Raw genomic sequence first — 16,922 nt, forward strand, 5'->3', positions numbered from 1 at the left:
TCCACTGAAGGGCATTACACAAAAATGTCGACACTTCTAAAAGTTTCTAAGACATTGAAGAAATTGCTGTTTTTGCAAAAGCTTTCACGTGTTTATGTGACACAAGAACAAACAAGTATGGTTTACCATATTTGGTGTGCTCTGTGTATCTGCATTGATCAATGTTTATATGTGTAAATAAAAGGCTTAATTAAATGTCTTCAAGTGATCTTTTTTTCCCCCCAGAAGATTGGATTTATTCATTCATATGGATTACTTTTAAAAAGTTTTTTATGATATTTTAAATTGTCAAAGTTTTGGTGGCATGGACGTTTTAATGGAAGGACAGAAATCTCTCATGTCTTTCATTTTTAAATATCTTCATTTGTTTTTAGAAAATAAATATGGTCTTATGGTATTGGAACGATGTGATGCTGATAAAAGTTATGACAGAATCTTTTTTAGGTGAACTATCCCTTTAAGATGCTAACATGAACATAAAATGTTTAAACTATCTGAAAGGTATAACTTAAAATAATTATTCACCCCAAAATCCAAACCGCTGATTACATTTCCTCACCCTCATGCCTCTCTACATCTGTATGACTTTCTTCACAAAACAGGTATCTGAGCAACAGTGACATTTCTCAAAATATCTGCTTTTGTATATATTCATATAGGATTGGAACGTCATGGACATAAATAGATAATACAAAATTATGGTCTAATGACATTATTATTATTATTATTATTATTATTTTGGCTGGTACCAATATCTAGGACCAGGGTAACCAATGACCAATACTTATGAAAATACAACAAATCAATCCTAATGTTTTAAAGGTCATTAAGGTAAAGGTCATTCACAAAGTTTGGATGTACAGAATATCTGATACACATATAATTTCAGAGAAACTCTACCCTCTATCTCATGCGAACAGTTCAGGCAGTTGAAGCCATTCTTGGCTCGTGTTGTCTTGACTCTCTGAGCATCGCTGGCTGTTGTTATGGGGGCTGCTTCTATAGACAGCAGTACAATACAACTGTATGCTCTACCACAGCACAGCATTTACAATAGCTGCATTGTCTACTGCGCCAGGTAGTGACTCATACATGACCTAATGCTACGAGTGAAAATCTGGGGTTGTAAATTATAGAAAAGTGGTTATTGTTGTCTTGACTGCTGGAGAATAAGGGATACAGGAACCTGAGGGGAGTGTGGTTGGCACCAAGGCTTATTTTTATATATGGGACAAGTGTTACATTCAGGTAGCTCTTTCACAGTACTTACTGTGGAGTAAAGAGAGTTGAAGATACAGCATTGTTTGCAACAAATACACAGCATAAATAATGCAATGACTGGTACACTCATTTTCTTCTTATTCTCAATAAACCACTATGATAGCATTCATTCACTGTGTTGTTTTCATAACACTTAAATGGCCAATAATGCAGGTAATAATAAAATAACCTGCACTGCCTACTTTGTATACATGAAAACAAATGAGAACATGTCTAAAGATGAGTAATGTTACTGTCACTTGGACTTTTATTTGTCACGTCGTCCGCGCATGCGCGTGTCACCCGGCAGTGAAACCCGTTTTTTTCACACAGGTGAACAACAGCAAAACAGACACCGAGAGTCCCGATAACAGAGAGCAGAAATGGGCAAAGGCGGCGGAACGTTTGATAGACTGTTGGGTATGTGTTATATTTCATGTTTTTAGTGTTTACTTCGACTGACACATAGATGAAGTGTGCTAATGCTAACGCTAGCACAGTTTGAACAGTCTCGGTAACGTTAGCATTTAACGTCCATTGTCTTTATTTTCCCACCGGAGCTTCAACACACCAGGGACATGAACTTAAACCTGATATTGCGAGCTTTTTTCCTCTCCAGTTAAACCGTGTGGTAGTTGACAAATCGATTATTTTGCATAAGCTAGTTAGTGGCACATCTGCGCTGAAGCTGTTCTCGGGCCTCTTTTCACAAGCTACAAAAAGCATAAGCAGCATTATTTTGTGTAACGTTACTTTGTTTTATGTGTCTGTTAGTCGTTTACAAGCACGTTATGTTTGTTTTTGCCGAATCTCGCGGTTAAGCAGGCGATTATACCGCACATTTAATGAGACACACGCTGTATAATCAGTTGTCGTGGCGCTTCACATGAATATTTAGGTTTACAGTTGCTCACACCTTTAAGAAAAATGTAATTTGAAGATTGGGAAAGTATTCCCATTAGTCACGGGTGGTTCTTCCTGTTTGCTGCTGTATACAGAGATAGGATGGTTTGGCACATTTGCATTAAGGCTTGCCACATAACAGTATCTTCCCGTTAAACACACCGACTCCATTTACAAGACTTCACTAAGTGAACTTTGTGTGTATATATATGTGTATGTATATATATACAGTACAGGTCAAAAGTTTGGAAACATTACTATTTTTAATGTTTTTAAAAGAAGTTTCTTCTGCTCATCAAGCCTGCATTTATTTGATCAAAAATACAGAAAAAACAGTAATATTGTGAAATATTGTTACAACTTAAAATAATAGTTTTTCTATTTGAACATACTTTAAAAAAAAATAATTTATTCCTGTGATGCAAAGCTGAATTTTCAGCATCATTACTCCAGCCTTCAGCGTCACATGTAACATCCAGTCTATCACATGATCATTTAGAAATAATTCTAATATTCTGATTTATTATGAGTGTTGGAAACAGTTCTGCTGTCTAATATATTTGATGAATAAAAGGTTAAAAAGAACTGCATTTATTCAAAAAAAAAAAAAAAAATTCTAATAATATGTATTCTAATAATATATTTCTTTACTATCACTTTTTTATCAATTTAACACATCCTGCTGAATAAAAGTATTGATTTTATTTAAAAAAAAGAAAGAAAAAAAAAATACTGACCCCAAATTACTGACCAGTAGTGTATATTGTTATTGCAAAATATTTATATTTTAAAAACATAGCTTTTTTTGTTGTTGTTGTTGTTTACTTTTTATTCATCAAAGTATCCTAAAAAAGTATCACATGTTCAGAAAAAATATTAAGCAGCAGAAATGTTTCCAACTTTGATAATGAATCATCATATTAGAATGATTTCTAAAGGATCATGTGATAATGATCCTAAAAAATTCAGCTTTGCATCACAGAAATAAATGATAATTTAAAGTATAATAAATTTAAAAACAATTATTTTAAATTGTAATAATATATCACAATATTATTTTTTTTCTCTGTATTTTTGATCAAATAAATGCAGGCTTGATGAGCAGAAGAAACTTCTTTCAAAAACATAAAAAATAGTAATGTTTCCAAACTTTTGACCTGTACTGTAATGTGTATTTTTGTTTATATATATGTAGGCTTGATGATGTATATATATATATAATTTCTATTCTTGATTTTTTGGGATTGTGTGGTTTACTGGACAATATGTAAAATATTCATTATTTATTCATTATTATAGTTTATTAAATTATGTAACATTGAGAATATTGTGTTAAATTTAGCATGAGTTATTGGACATTGGAATTAATTAATAATATGAGTTTTCTGCATTTTGTAATTTTTTTTTTTATGAATATTGTGTAAAGTGTATTGTAATATAGGTTGGTGCATGTTGTTTATTTATTGCTCTGTATTATATTGGTCCCTGTAAACATGTCCTGATTATTTTGATTGATTTTTATTTATTCATTTTTAAACCATGTTACTTTTTGAAGTAAAACATAAATATTAAGATATGAATTGTCAAATGCACAATTTATTTTGTGTTATTTACTTAATTTTTAATCTAATTCACCCAGTCCTAAACCAAACATTACTAAATGCTTAAATTACTTGGGAGACACTATACATATATAAATATAGTATATATATATATATATATATATATATATATATATTTTTTTTTGAATTTATCATGTTGTTTGGTGTGAGTGAGATTTTTTTATTATGTCATGTCTGACATGATGTTTTTTTTTTTTCACCTCATTTTCGAATGTTTTCAGGAAACGGACCTTTAGCAAACTGCTTCTGATAACACTTGATGATAAAAGTGTGCTCTTCCAATCCTTCACAGATAAGGCTACCAGTCAGCTGCTGCTGGAGACAGACTGGGAGTCCATTCTGCAGATATGTGACCTCATTCGGCAAGGCGATACGCAGTAAGATAAACCATTTTCTAATGTGACTGCATGTCAGTGCATCTCAATCATGTGTTGTGATAAAAATGGCCTTGACTTCCTTATATACTGTTTTATTATTTCCCGCCACCAGGGCAAAATATGCAGTTGGTGCCATCAAGAAAAAACTCAATGATAAAAATCCACATGTGGCGCTCTATGGTCTCGAGGTAAGTGTAGTTCATCTACATATATAGAGCACTGTAGACCAGGGGCTTTCAAGCAACAACAACAAAAAGTCAAAATAAGATTGTTTTATTATTAAAATAATGAAATAAATTATAAAAATGATAAAAATTTATTACAATTAATAAATAATACAAAATAGATTTAAATAATTAAAAATAATACAGATTAAAAAATGAAATAGTACTGTAAAAAACAAAGTAAAGACTTGAATTCTGACTGGCTGTCATTGTTTGTATCAGTTATCAGCTGGAAAAGTTTGTTCTTAAAGTGATTCCAGTGGTATTGTTCCTCTGTGTTGTTGTTGTTATAGTTGTGGTGTGGACTTCTTATATAATCATTATAGTTTCTGTCCTTCCTTGGTATGAACAGGCCTTAACTTGTATACCTAATTACTTAATGTTGAGTTTATACAAAGTTTTTGTATTATGCCTCAATCAGTCAAGGTCATGTGTGCTAGTTAGCATTTGCTTGTCACCAGGTCCTGGAGTCAGTGGTGAAGAACTGTGGCCAGACGGTTCATGATGAAGTGGCCAGTAAGCAGACAATGGAAGAGCTGAAGGAGCTGTTCAAGGTGACTCCTGCTAAACTCAATCTATAATCTGTGACTGTTGCTTTAAGGGTTGTCTTTGGCCCTGCCTTTATGGTCTTTCCAAGTGGGTCAGACCCAGTGACTCAGCTGCGCTGTACTTCCTGATTTTGTCATCGTCACATGTTTATTTGGCTGAGGGGAAGTTCAGAAACAACACGCTGTTCTTGGAGTTCTTTTGCTTTCTAACATTTAAAAATCTCGTGGAAGGTTTTGAGGTGGTTAAAGAGGGACTAGATATTTTTCAGTTCTCTCTCTCTCTCTCTCTTTTTTGTTTTTGTTTGTTTGTTTACTAACCGGTTAGGCGACTCCTGAGTTCTGACTTCACAGCTTAGATATTGTTTTTTAAGTCATCACTGAAAGAATGTGACTCTTTTGTGTTTAGAAACAACCCGAACCGAACGTGAAGAATAAGATCCTTTATCTGATCCAGGCCTGGTCCCACGCCTTCCGCAACGAGCCCAAGTACAAAGTCATCCAGGACACCTATCAGATCATGAAGGTGGAAGGTAAGGCTTTACGCAGATTCGTAAACATGAAATGCTTTTCTAAAGGGGGTTTACACATACAGTGATTTGCAGAAGCAGAATGGTATACATTATGCACTGCTGCAAGTTATATACAAATACTTTCCAATGTACAGTTTAATAGCAAAACTACTTCATTTTCAAATGTCAGTAAAAAGAAGATTTCAGTCTGTGACACTTTTAAAAGAAAAACAATCTCTTCTACTCGCTCAGGTCATGTCTTCCCAGAATTCAAGGAGAGTGATGCCATGTTTGCAGCAGAAAGGGTGAGAATAACGCTTGAGTAAATAAAGCACATGTTTGCACACTCTGAGATGTTTGGTTTGTCATAGGTTTGTCGTGTTTCCCTTCTAGGCTCCTGATTGGGTGGATGCAGAGGAGTGTCACAGATGTAGGGTTCAGTTTGGTGTTATGACCCGGAAGGTATATGCTTCTCTTTTATAATCTATCTATATCATGTTTGTGAAGTACCACATATAAGGTCATTTTTCTGATGCATAACTGCTGGTGGCTCTTCATTCAGCACCACTGCAGGGCATGTGGGCAGATTTTCTGTGGGAAGTGCTCTTCTAAGTACTCTACCATTCCCAAATTTGGCATTGAGAAGGAGGTGCGTGTGTGTGAGCCCTGCTTCGAAATTCTCAACAAGTGAGTATGTGTGAAAAAGAAAAATACCTACCATTGTGCTGCTTTTTTGTTCTTTGAGAAGGGTATTCATCTTACAAAGGAATAGTTCACACGTCTCTCTCATCATTTATTCACCCGAACCCATCTGACTTTCTTCTGTGTACCACAAAACGAGATTCTGTTTTTTGAAAGAATCTCCACACAGCTGGAATGGAAATAAATTACATTTTAAAATACACTAAAATAAAATAATTATTTTAAATTGTAATAATATTTCACATTTGACAGTATTACTGTTTTGCTATGTTCTTTCGATCAACTTAAAGGGTTAGTTCACCCAAAAATGAAAATTAGCCCGTGTTTTACTAATTTTTGATGTCACACACGTCATCTTGAAGTCAAAAAAGAAAGAATGTTGTCTGGTATTTTTTCACTGCAAAACAAAACAAAAAAGATCAAACATTGCTGCAATTTTTTTTTTTTTTGATGTAAAAAACAAATCAGTCACACATAAAGATCAAACATTGCTGCAAATTTTGAGAAAAGCCTCCCCCCCCATCCTTTGTCAGAAATTTCTTTATATCAGTGTTTTTTATTTTTGTAGTTGTGCTTTGGGTTTGTGATTTTCGTGAGCCTGTGTGTCTCCTAACCCCTCCTCCTCACCAGCCACCCCTCCCTCTCTCCCCCTCCTAGGAAAGCCGAAGGGAAGGCCGCCAGCACTGGGCAGTCCGAGCTTCCCCCTGAGTACCTGACCAGCCCTCTGTCCCAGCAGTCTCAGGTAGTGCCCACCGAATCAGTAAGTAGTTGCATTTCATAGAGGGCTCACTCTCATGGGCGTCACAATTATGAGGCATACCACCAAATTTAATGAAACGGACAATAAACCAATAGTTTAATCATTCACACACAAGTTTATTTGGACCCTAAATGCAAAGCAATTTTGAGGCTCATGAGTTAGAGCACATATTAATGTCTAGTTTGTGTGCTTACCATCAATCCCACTCCAAACGCGGTATTTAAAGGTGAAGTGTATCATTTCTGTGCCACTAGTATGGGCAAATAGAATTACCAAAAATATAAAAAAACAAACAGCTGGCTGTTGTAGGAGTCGTTAATTTAATTTAATTATAATATGACAAGAACTCTTTGTTCATCAAGGCTGCATTTATTTGATTGAAAATACAGTAAAAAAAAAAAAAAACAGTAACATTTTTACAATTTTACAGTTTACAACCGTTTTATATTTTAGTTTATTTTAAAATGCAAAACTGAATTTTCAGCATCATTACTCCATCATTACTTCAGTGTCACGATCCTTCAGAAAGCATTCTAATATGCTGATTTGATGCACATTAATTATATCTTACTATTAGCAATGTTAATATTAAAATAAAATGTCATATTTGATCAAATTATTGAATCCTTGCTGAACAAAATATTATTTCTTAAAAAATAAGAAATAATTATTTTCTGGCCACTAAAAAATCTTACTGACTCCAGACTTTTGAACATGTATAATCATAACAATTAATCAGAATCACACCAATGATAGAGACAATGTGATGTCAGGCAAACAGACAAATTGCAGTTTCGTTTGGTGCGGTTAATAGTGTAGAAATTACGCTCTTCACCTTTAATATAGATGCACAAAATTTCAGTGATCATATCAGTGTTGGTGTGTTTTAATTTATCAGTGGAAGCCAATGATTTGACCCCTTACTAATTATTCATTATTAATTATTATTTTATAAAATCCAATATTAACCAATATTGTTTTTTTTTAAACATAATACAAAAATTGTGTTCTATATTTGTGCACTGGGAATATATAAATGAAAACGAAATGTAATCAAAACGTGTGCAGCTCCCTCTCCTCATCTTCCTGTTGTTTTCTTCTTGACCTCCTCTTGCTGCTCTGCTCCTCAGATGCCTCCTAAGAGAGATGAGGCTGCGCTGCAGGAGGAAGAGGAGCTGCAGCTGGCCATCGCGCTGTCTCAGAGTGAGGCCGAGGAGAAGGAGAGGAAGGTACGATGTCTAACGTCTGTAAGCCAGCCGTTCTGTCGGCATAAACAAGGGGACACATGATGATTGTGTTTGTTTACAGAAACAGAAGAACACTTACTCTGCGTACCCCAAAGTTGATCCCACCCCTGTGACTTCCTCTGCCCCTCCTGCCAGCACTCTCTACTCCTCTCACATGGTAAGAAACGCTCATCTTATTTATTAATTGAAACACCTTGTCTAAATGTATCTTTAGTGGGTAAATCGTTTCTCTTAACCTTTCAGAACTCATCAGCTCCATCGGCTGAAGACGTGGATCCAGAGGTGAAAAACCAATTATTTCAAAGGAAGAGTTCCTTCAAAAATAGTTAATTTAATTTAGATGTTTTATAAGTACAGTAAATATGCCAATAAATACATTTTAAAATACATAAATACTTTTTTTTTTTAAATGCTTTTGAAAATTTCTTCAAAAGGCTGCACTTCTTTGACTGAAAATACTGTAAAACAACAGTAATAATATGAAATCATTACAATGTAAAATGACTGTTTCTGTTTGAATAAGTTTTTAAATGTAATTTATTCCTGCAATCCAATTTTTAGCATCATTACTCCAGTCTTTAGTTTTAAATGATCCTTCAGAAATCATTATAATATGCTTAAAGAAACATTTTTTTTATTATAATTATTATTATCAATGTTGTTACCCAATTATATATTGTGTATTATCAATTGTGTTGCTCAATATTTTTGCTGGAACTGTTACCCATTTTTTCAGGATTCTTTCATAATGAAGAAAGATCAAAAGCAGCATTTATTTGAAATAGAAATCTTTTGTAACATTATGTCTTTACTGTCACTTTTGAAAAAGTATTTAAGTATTTTTAATTTGAAAAAAAAAAAAAAATAGTATTATTTAAAAGGTATATTAAATGGACCCAAAAAACTTTTCTTTTTTTTTTATTATTTAAAAGGTATATTAAATTTTTTTTTGTCTAAGTTAGTGATATTATATTGTTGAATGCTTAATCTGTATCTGCCATGTAATAGCATAGATTTAGATATAAATACAACCAACAGTCATAAAATAAAGACCCAAAACTATTGTATTGTATGAAAAACCCAATCAGTGTATTCAAATAATATTTTCAATATTTTCAGCTGGCCCGTTACCTAAACAGAACTTACTGGGAGAAGAAACAGGAAGAGGTTCGCAAGAGTCCCACCCCCTCTGCTCCTGCTCCTGCCTCAGCCTCTGCTCCTGCCTCTGCTCCTGCTCCAGTTTCACTGGCTGAGCCCGTGCCAATCAGCCAACCAGTGGAAAGCCTCGCTCCGGTCCAACCCATCAACATAGTGGAGGTACCTGCAGCACTGAAAATGGAGAATCAAGAAAAAAGCTGAATCATGTTCTGCACTGAACGTCTTGCATCTGTCTCTTCAGCAGCAGTATCAGAATGGAGAATCTGAGGAGAACCACGAGCAGTTCCTGAAGGTCTTGCAGAACGCCGTCACCACCTTCCTTAACCGCATGAAGAGCAACCACATGCGCGGCCGCAGCATCACCAACGACAGCGCTGTGCTCTCTCTCTTCCAGTCCATCAACAACATGCACCCACAGCTGCTGGAAATACTCAACCAGCTGGATGAGAAGAGACGTGAGTCGCGTGTGCATGTTTGTGTCTCAAGCCCGTGTCTCACACAGTGCTAAATATAGGTGTAAATGGGGTCCAAAACAAGTTGTGATCTGATCTAGAGCTGCACCAACTATTCAATAAAAGCGTTAATTATTGCGAAGAAAAATAATCAAAACATCATTTCATTATCAGTTATAGAGGTCTTACCTGTGTGCATAGAAAACCTCCGTTATTAATTCATTAATGCCAAACAGTGAAAAACACCACATTTGATTTTTGCTATTAAATACTTAGAATTTAATTGACATTTTGCAAAACAATCATTTGGATCAAAACAGTACACACTGCTAAAGGTTTTAAATGAACCATGATTGTTGTTCAGTTCACGATACATAATGCACTAACTAAAGTTAAATTGTACCATTTTTATAATATTTTTTATAATAAATTAGGTTTTGCATATTTATTGAAATAATTAGAAATAAATGTAAAATTAATTGATTTTTATCAAAATAAATTAGATGTTTGTTTTTTCCACTAAATAATTAAAAATATAGTAACTATATATTATTTGTATTATATAATTATAGTATTTATTAGAAATAAATAATTTGAAAATAAATACGTTTATTTTAAGACAGTAAATAACATGTGCAGAACAACTGCTTAATATATTTACTAAAATAATTTGAAATAAATAATTTGAAAATGAATCAGTTTGAATGTAAATATCAAAATGAATTAAACTGTGTCTTGATTTTAATTTCAAACTTTCTAAATATATTTAGAAACTGCTGCCTTCAAGCTGTTACCTTGATCTCTTTGTTAGTAACTTTCCAGCTCTTTCCAAATGACACAAAATGTATGAATATATTGATGCTGGTTGGGTTGCAGTTTCAAAGTATCGTCCCTAACACCTGAATGCTGTCTCCTCTGTCGCTCAGTGTACTATGAGGGTCTTCAGGACAAACTGGCACAGGTGCGTGATGCGTGGGCGGCACTGAACGCTCTGAGAGAGGAGCACAGGGAGAAACTGAGACGGACCGCTGAGGAGGCAGAGAGACAGAGACAAATCCAGCTCGCCCAGAAACTGGGGATCATGAGGCAGAAGAAACAGGCAAGTTGCTTTTCTTTTGAGTCTGTGAATCATGTGACAAGGGAACGCTGACTGTGATTGGTTACTGCAGGAGTACCTGGAGATGCAAAGACAGATCGCAATCCAGCGTCTGCAGGAGCAGGAGAAGGAGAGACAGATGCGTCTGGAGCAGCAGAAACACACCATTCAGATGAGAGCACAGATGCCCACGTTCTCTCTGCCTTACGCACAGGTGTGCACGGCTACATACACACATTTGACACATTCAGCGAGTCATTATAAATATTACACACATTATGTATTTATATTTATATTATAATTGTTATCTTTATAAATACTTAAAAGTTTGCTTTTACTGAGATTTGTAAGTTAATTGTAGGGCTAGATGATATAATTTTTGGTGCTTGTAGATGCAGTCACTGCCTCCTAACATGGCAGTGGGGGTGGGGTATCCCCCCGCCGGCCCTCCCAGCTATCCTGGCACGTTCAGTCCCAATGGCTCAGTGGAAGGGTCGCCCATGCATGGAGTCTACATGAACCAGCCCGGACAGACAGCTGCTGGTGGCCCGTACCAGGCCATGCCTGTGTCAGCTACAGGTCAACCAATCATCCTCTGTCTTTATCACTCTTTAAAAATGTCTGTTTTGTGTGTAGTCTACAGATTTAATAGAGTCTCTGCTCACTCTCTTTTAGATCCCAACATGGTGAACGCTTACATGTATCAGACTGCAGGCTCCAGTGGGCAGCCAGCCGCCCCTGGACAAGCCCCTCCCACAACCACCCCTGCCTACACTAACTACCAGCCCACACCTACACAAGGCTACCAGGTCAGGAGATGTGATCAATTTACGGCTTCACGTTTACCTAAATGTTCATATGCTTTTATTTATGGAAGCCCATTTCCGCCACTAAATAAAAAAAGATAATTGTGACTTTTTATTACGCAGTTAATTTTTTTTTCTCGCAGTTGCAAATTACATCTCGGAATTCTGACTTTTTTCTCAGAATTGTGTGATATAAACTCAATTGCGTGTTTATATCTTAATTCTTCCTTTTTTTTTCTTTTCTATTTCTCAAAAGTGTGGTAAACTTGCAGTTGCGAGTTATAAAGTCCAATTCGTCCACAGTTATTTCCTTCAGCAAGAGTCTACTCTCAAGGCTACTTAATGAGTTATACAGTTAGTTTGAAGGTTTGGCATGAATGTTTGCATGTTCTTTTTGTAGAACGTGGTCTCTCAAGCTCAGAGTTTGCCCCCGATGTCCCAGGCTGCCCACACCAACGGTATTACCTACATGGGCTACCAGCCATACAGCATGCAGGTACGTTTACTGTATTTACAATATTTATGTTTTACTGTATCAGATCAGTTTGTGTCTTAAGTTTGTGTCTTGTTCACACCGGGACGAATATCAGTTATACTTTATTGTGTTAGGTTTGTTTTTTTTTTAATTTTGTGTCTTGTTCACACCGGGACGAATATCACGTGCGATATGAGATTTGCACTTTTGTTCACGTGCCTTGTGCTGCTGAAGTTACATTAAAACACTACTTGGTGGCGCTCAAGCACAAAACGGTCTTGCCGAGCACATTTTATACCTAACTGTGAAGAGTAAGTAAGTGGACCAAGAAGATCAAGGCAAGATGAATGTAGAGCTGCTGGTCTCACTGGTGTCTGAACACAAAGGGCTTTATGACAAACGCGACAGCGACTACAAAAATCTTGATAAGAGAGAGTTGTTATGGAGAGGAATTGCAGATCAAATAGGATTCGATGTGTACCGGGGTATGTCTGTTTTTCATTAAGCGCCATCTAATGTCAGAGAACACCGGGACGAATATCACGTGCGATTATCACCGACGTGAATTTGCACGTTCGCTCGGCTACACCGGGACGAATATCACGTGCGATTATCACCGACGTGAATTTGCACGTATTACAACCTATACGTCTCAGATCTGATGTTCTTCCCTGCTTTCAAAACCCATATGGAATGGAAAGTTTGGAGACTGTCACTGATTGCTGTTAACTTCTTTTGCAGAATATGATGACCGCTCTTCCAGGACAAGACCCCAACATGCCTCCCCAACAGCCCTACATGCCTGGGCAACAGCCTATGTACCAGCAGGTCAGCATTTTTACAATAAAGTGTTATTTTTTTTTTTTTTTACAATAAAGTGTTATTTTTTTTTTTTTTAATCTCTACTGGAAAATTAATGGGAAACTACTTTCAGATTCAATAGGACCTTAGGCACCGCAGGAACCTTTTCATAGTACCAGAACTAATTGTGGAACTACTCGCTTTTTGGCGTTTTCGCACCACCAGAACTGGGTACGATTTTAATACCGGACTGCCTTTTTCAAGAACAAAATTAGCTCCTACTCCAGAGTAGGGTCTAACCAGCACGACTGGTACTACCGGTGACGTAAGTAGACATTGATTGGCCAGACGCGTACAAAAACGCCCTCACCCGCCATGATTTAAAAAGCCGTGTAAACATTGTGTCAACTTATTTCACAAGTTTGATGAACAGCGATAGATGGACGCTGAAGTGCAGGCACTTGTAGCAAATGTATCACTGCTAGTTGTCGTTGGAGATTCTTACTCCTCCTTTCGCCATCTTTACGTATACATCAACATTCCATGTCCCTTTATTGTGAAACCCGCGAGACGACACACAAAAAACACAGCTTCTTCTTTGTTCACAGCGTCCTCCATATGACCTCCTGTTGTTAACGTTGTTCTTAGTTTTGGAAACAGTTCGCGCAAAATCATCCCAGTACTTTAGTGCTGTACATTTAGTTCTGGAACTAAAGCAGTGCGAAAGGCCCTATAGCCTCTGACAAAGTGCTGGCACTGTAGCTCTTTGTTAATCTGAATCATGTTGTTTCCTTGTGTTTTTGAACAGATGGCTCCCCCCGGTGGGCCGCAGCAGCAGTCACAACAGCAGCCGGCTCAGGCTCCTCCGGGCAGTGCAGAGGCTCAGCTCATTTCATTTGACTGATCATAGCTCATCATATGCCTTTACCCACCAAGTCCAGCACACTACATTAAATTTATCACCCTGCACCTGCTCGCGCTTCACTATGCTCCACAGATACTGAAGGTGTACAGATATTGTAAAAGCATTAGGCTGTCTGCGTCCCCCTACTCGCACCCTCTCTTTCAGTGACGGAGGAGAGATTACAGATGGAGCTGGGGGGGAACCTTTGTCTCTTAACTGGATGAATCTCACAAAACTCGGTCTAGATCATATTTTACCCCAAAACAAAAAAAGAAACCCTTTTTTTGGTGATTTAAAAAAATAAATCTATTTTAGACCATTACATTTTTTTTTTTTGTATTGTGACATCAGTTATGACAATTAAATGTTTCCTTTCTCCGTTCTCATTATTGTAAAGCAGAAAATTGGTATTTCATTTAAACTGTAAAGTAGTTAGATGGTAATATTTGTTGTACTGCCTTTATCCTGATATCATGATTTAAAAATGACTGTATATTAGAATGAGATTCACCATAGACAATTATGAGAATTACCAAAAAACAAACAAATAAACTGTCAAGTTGCCTTGACACATTAAACATATGAGAGTTTTGGTGGAAATATGATTCATGAGGATGCAAAAAATCTTAATGGTCCTAGAATGAAATGGCCTTTTTTTGTGTGTGTGTAAGGAAATGTAAAAAGCCCATTTCTGCAACATAAGATAGTAATACTTTGGTAAATCATAATTATGACATAAGTTGAAATGTAATGTCAAAATGATACAATACGAAGTCATAATTGACACAGTATGTTATCTTATAATTAATGTCAAAAGTTCAACTTATTTCAAATTCAAAGTTGACATGGTAAGTCATTATGAGATAAAAAGATTTGTCATAAGTCTTTTTATCTCAGAAATATGACTTTAGTATCTCATACAGTCAAAAATGTGATACTAAGTCATCGTGTCAAGGTTCTACTTTGTCATAATTGTGTTTTGTCAATCTGAATTATGACTGTATATCATAATTTAGTTTTTTCTTTATTACACTAAGTCATAGTTCTGACAGTCAAAATTATGAGATACTAAGTCATATTTGAGATAAAAAGTCAAAATTATGACAAACTCATCTACTTTATCGTAATTTGGACTTAATATCTCATAATGTTGATGTGTTATCAAAGAAGTTTCACTAAAGCTTCGGTGGCAGAAATGAGATTCTGTTAAAAATATGACCTGGACATGTTGTGAGATTCACCCTAACTCTAACTTCCATCGCTCTAGATTTTCACAAATGCAGTTTTTCCTTCTAAAACGAAGCTGATGCGAAGTTAGCCATTCGTACCACAGAGAACCATCAGTACTATTCAAAAAGACATAACCATCCCTTGTCTCATATTTTTCTCAGATGTGTTAGCATGAGTGAATATGTAACCGGTTAAGAGACTTGGTGACTTTAGCAGAGGTCACTGCGGCATCATAGCAGTTTTTCAGTTATGAAATGCTGTGAGATCATGTGACATTCCAGTGCTGGTTTCCATGTATGCGATCCTAGAGATGCTTCAGAAGCTCTGTGCGTTATGGAATCCTCGCTAATGATTTATGCGGTAGATGGCGCAAACATGGCTTCTGTCGTATAATTAACAGCCAGTGGGATGTCAACTTTACTGCCATTTGCATATCACCAATCTATTCAAAATAAACAGATACTGCGTGTAAGTTTGCCAGATGTCACATTTATTTGTCTTTGCTCTTTGTGGATCTTCACAGAGTGGGTTCAGACCTGACTGTGCAGAACTAGACCAATCAATCCATCTCAAAGATGCGGTTTCATTACCAAGTTGTAAAAACTGTTGACAGCCTGTGGATGGTTTTGATGGATGATGTGAACGCTGCATGTTTGTTACACACACACACACACACACAGAGAACCAGTGACGTCTGTAACCCCATTAATATCATCTTTATTCCATACTGATCTGACTCATGATAAAAAGAAGTCATTTTAAGATCATATTTAATATCTTGTTCTTTTATTGGTCATGCATTAGTGGAAATGTTTCTTTTCTTGTCTCTGAAGGTTTGTGCACAATAAAACAATGCCACTCTGTTCATTTGTGTGTTTGAAGCGCAGGCAGAATGAGAAAATGACTAAAAGAAAGTGAAACAGTGTTAATATTTTATCCTGGAAACTGGATCCATGTTCTCTGAATGGACAGATTGCCTACAGTTTTCTGAAGACGAGGCGTTTACTCACACACCAGACAGAGGTTATCAATGCTGGTTTCAAACATGAAACTTAAGAATGTCCTGTCACATTTCATCTCGAAATCATAAGATAGACATTAGGCATTATATTTTGCTTAAAGAAAATGAAGCCTGTATTTAGGACTATTAAGATTTAGTGCTTTGTGAATGTTTTATGATAATTAAGCAATTAAAACCTCCCAAATCCTCATTACTGATACACAAAAACCTGGATTGCAGTGTGAATTCAGTGAATTAATACAGTGTGAATTATAATTTGTTTTCAGGTTGCTCAAGACCAAACAGCTCACGGTGAGACTGATCCTCCAGTAGCTCCCGCCCTGACTGCGCTCAGCTGCAGGAGAAAGGAACATTTGGTGGACTCTTGCGAAATGCTGAACATGTTTATTTCTGTAGCCAGGACCATGCATGTTATAAATGTTGCTGATACTTGCGCTGGGCTTTTGTTGTCGTTCAGTGATGGGTGAAGGAGCAATCTCGATGGATCAGGAGATGGATAAGAGACTTCTGTCTGCTCCTTCCCTTCAAGTTCTGGACAACCAAAGAACCAAAGAGAGCATGCAAATTACCTTGGTATCTTGGAAATTTTGTGAATTATGATAATATTTGATTTTATACAGCACTCTGAAATTTCTGATTCTGATTAAACCGTTGTTTCATTCAGCCATAAAGCACATCAGTATAGCACATTAAACACATTTTGAGCTATATTAGCCACACAAGTGAACTAAACTGTATCAGAAAATCAAAAAATTACATTATTCATGGAAAGCGTCTGTGGGTTAATCATTTCTGAGGGTTAATTTATCTCAAATATGGTCCAGCAT

At 36.2% G+C, this 16,922-nt stretch overlaps 1 protein-coding gene across 4 annotated transcripts; it reads left to right on the top strand.

Moving 5' to 3' along the window:
* Positions 1–1,526: 1,526 nt before the first annotated feature.
* Positions 1,527–15,941, top strand: LOC109078172 (hepatocyte growth factor-regulated tyrosine kinase substrate-like). 4 transcript variants are annotated; one of them, XM_042719805.1, is made up of 21 exons: positions 1,527–1,680; positions 4,078–4,162; positions 4,275–4,350; positions 4,848–4,940; positions 5,341–5,464; positions 5,696–5,748; positions 5,837–5,905; positions 6,006–6,130; positions 6,803–6,905; positions 8,036–8,134; positions 8,214–8,309; positions 8,396–8,434; positions 9,272–9,469; positions 9,552–9,765; positions 10,689–10,861; positions 10,932–11,072; positions 11,251–11,437; positions 11,534–11,667; positions 12,065–12,160; positions 12,881–12,967; positions 13,749–15,941. In XM_042719805.1, exons 1-21 carry the CDS (start codon positions 1,644–1,646, stop codon positions 13,842–13,844), a joined length of 2,325 nt encoding a protein of 774 aa, XP_042575739.1. In that variant the 5' UTR covers positions 1,527–1,643; the 3' UTR covers positions 13,845–15,941. The 4 variants fall into 4 exon arrangements, with proteins under 4 accessions (XP_042575739.1, XP_042575740.1, XP_042575741.1 ...); XM_042719806.1 differs by having other exon boundaries at positions 9,555–9,765; XM_042719807.1 differs by having other exon boundaries at positions 6,803–6,887.
* The last annotated feature ends 981 nt before the right edge of the window (positions 15,942–16,922 follow it).

This window comes from Cyprinus carpio, chromosome B3 (genome assembly GCF_018340385.1).
Source record: "Cyprinus carpio isolate SPL01 chromosome B3, ASM1834038v1, whole genome shotgun sequence".
In the NCBI taxonomy this organism is placed as follows: domain Eukaryota; kingdom Metazoa; phylum Chordata; class Actinopteri; order Cypriniformes; family Cyprinidae; genus Cyprinus; species Cyprinus carpio.

Bases quoted from the DNA above. Each gene is read 5' to 3' on its own strand.
- LOC109078172 (XM_042719805.1), top strand. From the start codon at position 1,644: ATGGGCAAAGGCGGCGGAACGTTTGATAGACTGTTGG. The intron at 4,941-5,340 runs GTGACTCCTGCT...TTTTGTGTTTAG, and splicing joins AGCTGAAGGAGCTGTTCAAG to AAACAACCCGAACCGAACGT. The intron at 8,135-8,213 runs GTACGATGTCTA...GTTTGTTTACAG, and splicing joins CCGAGGAGAAGGAGAGGAAG to AAACAGAAGAACACTTACTC.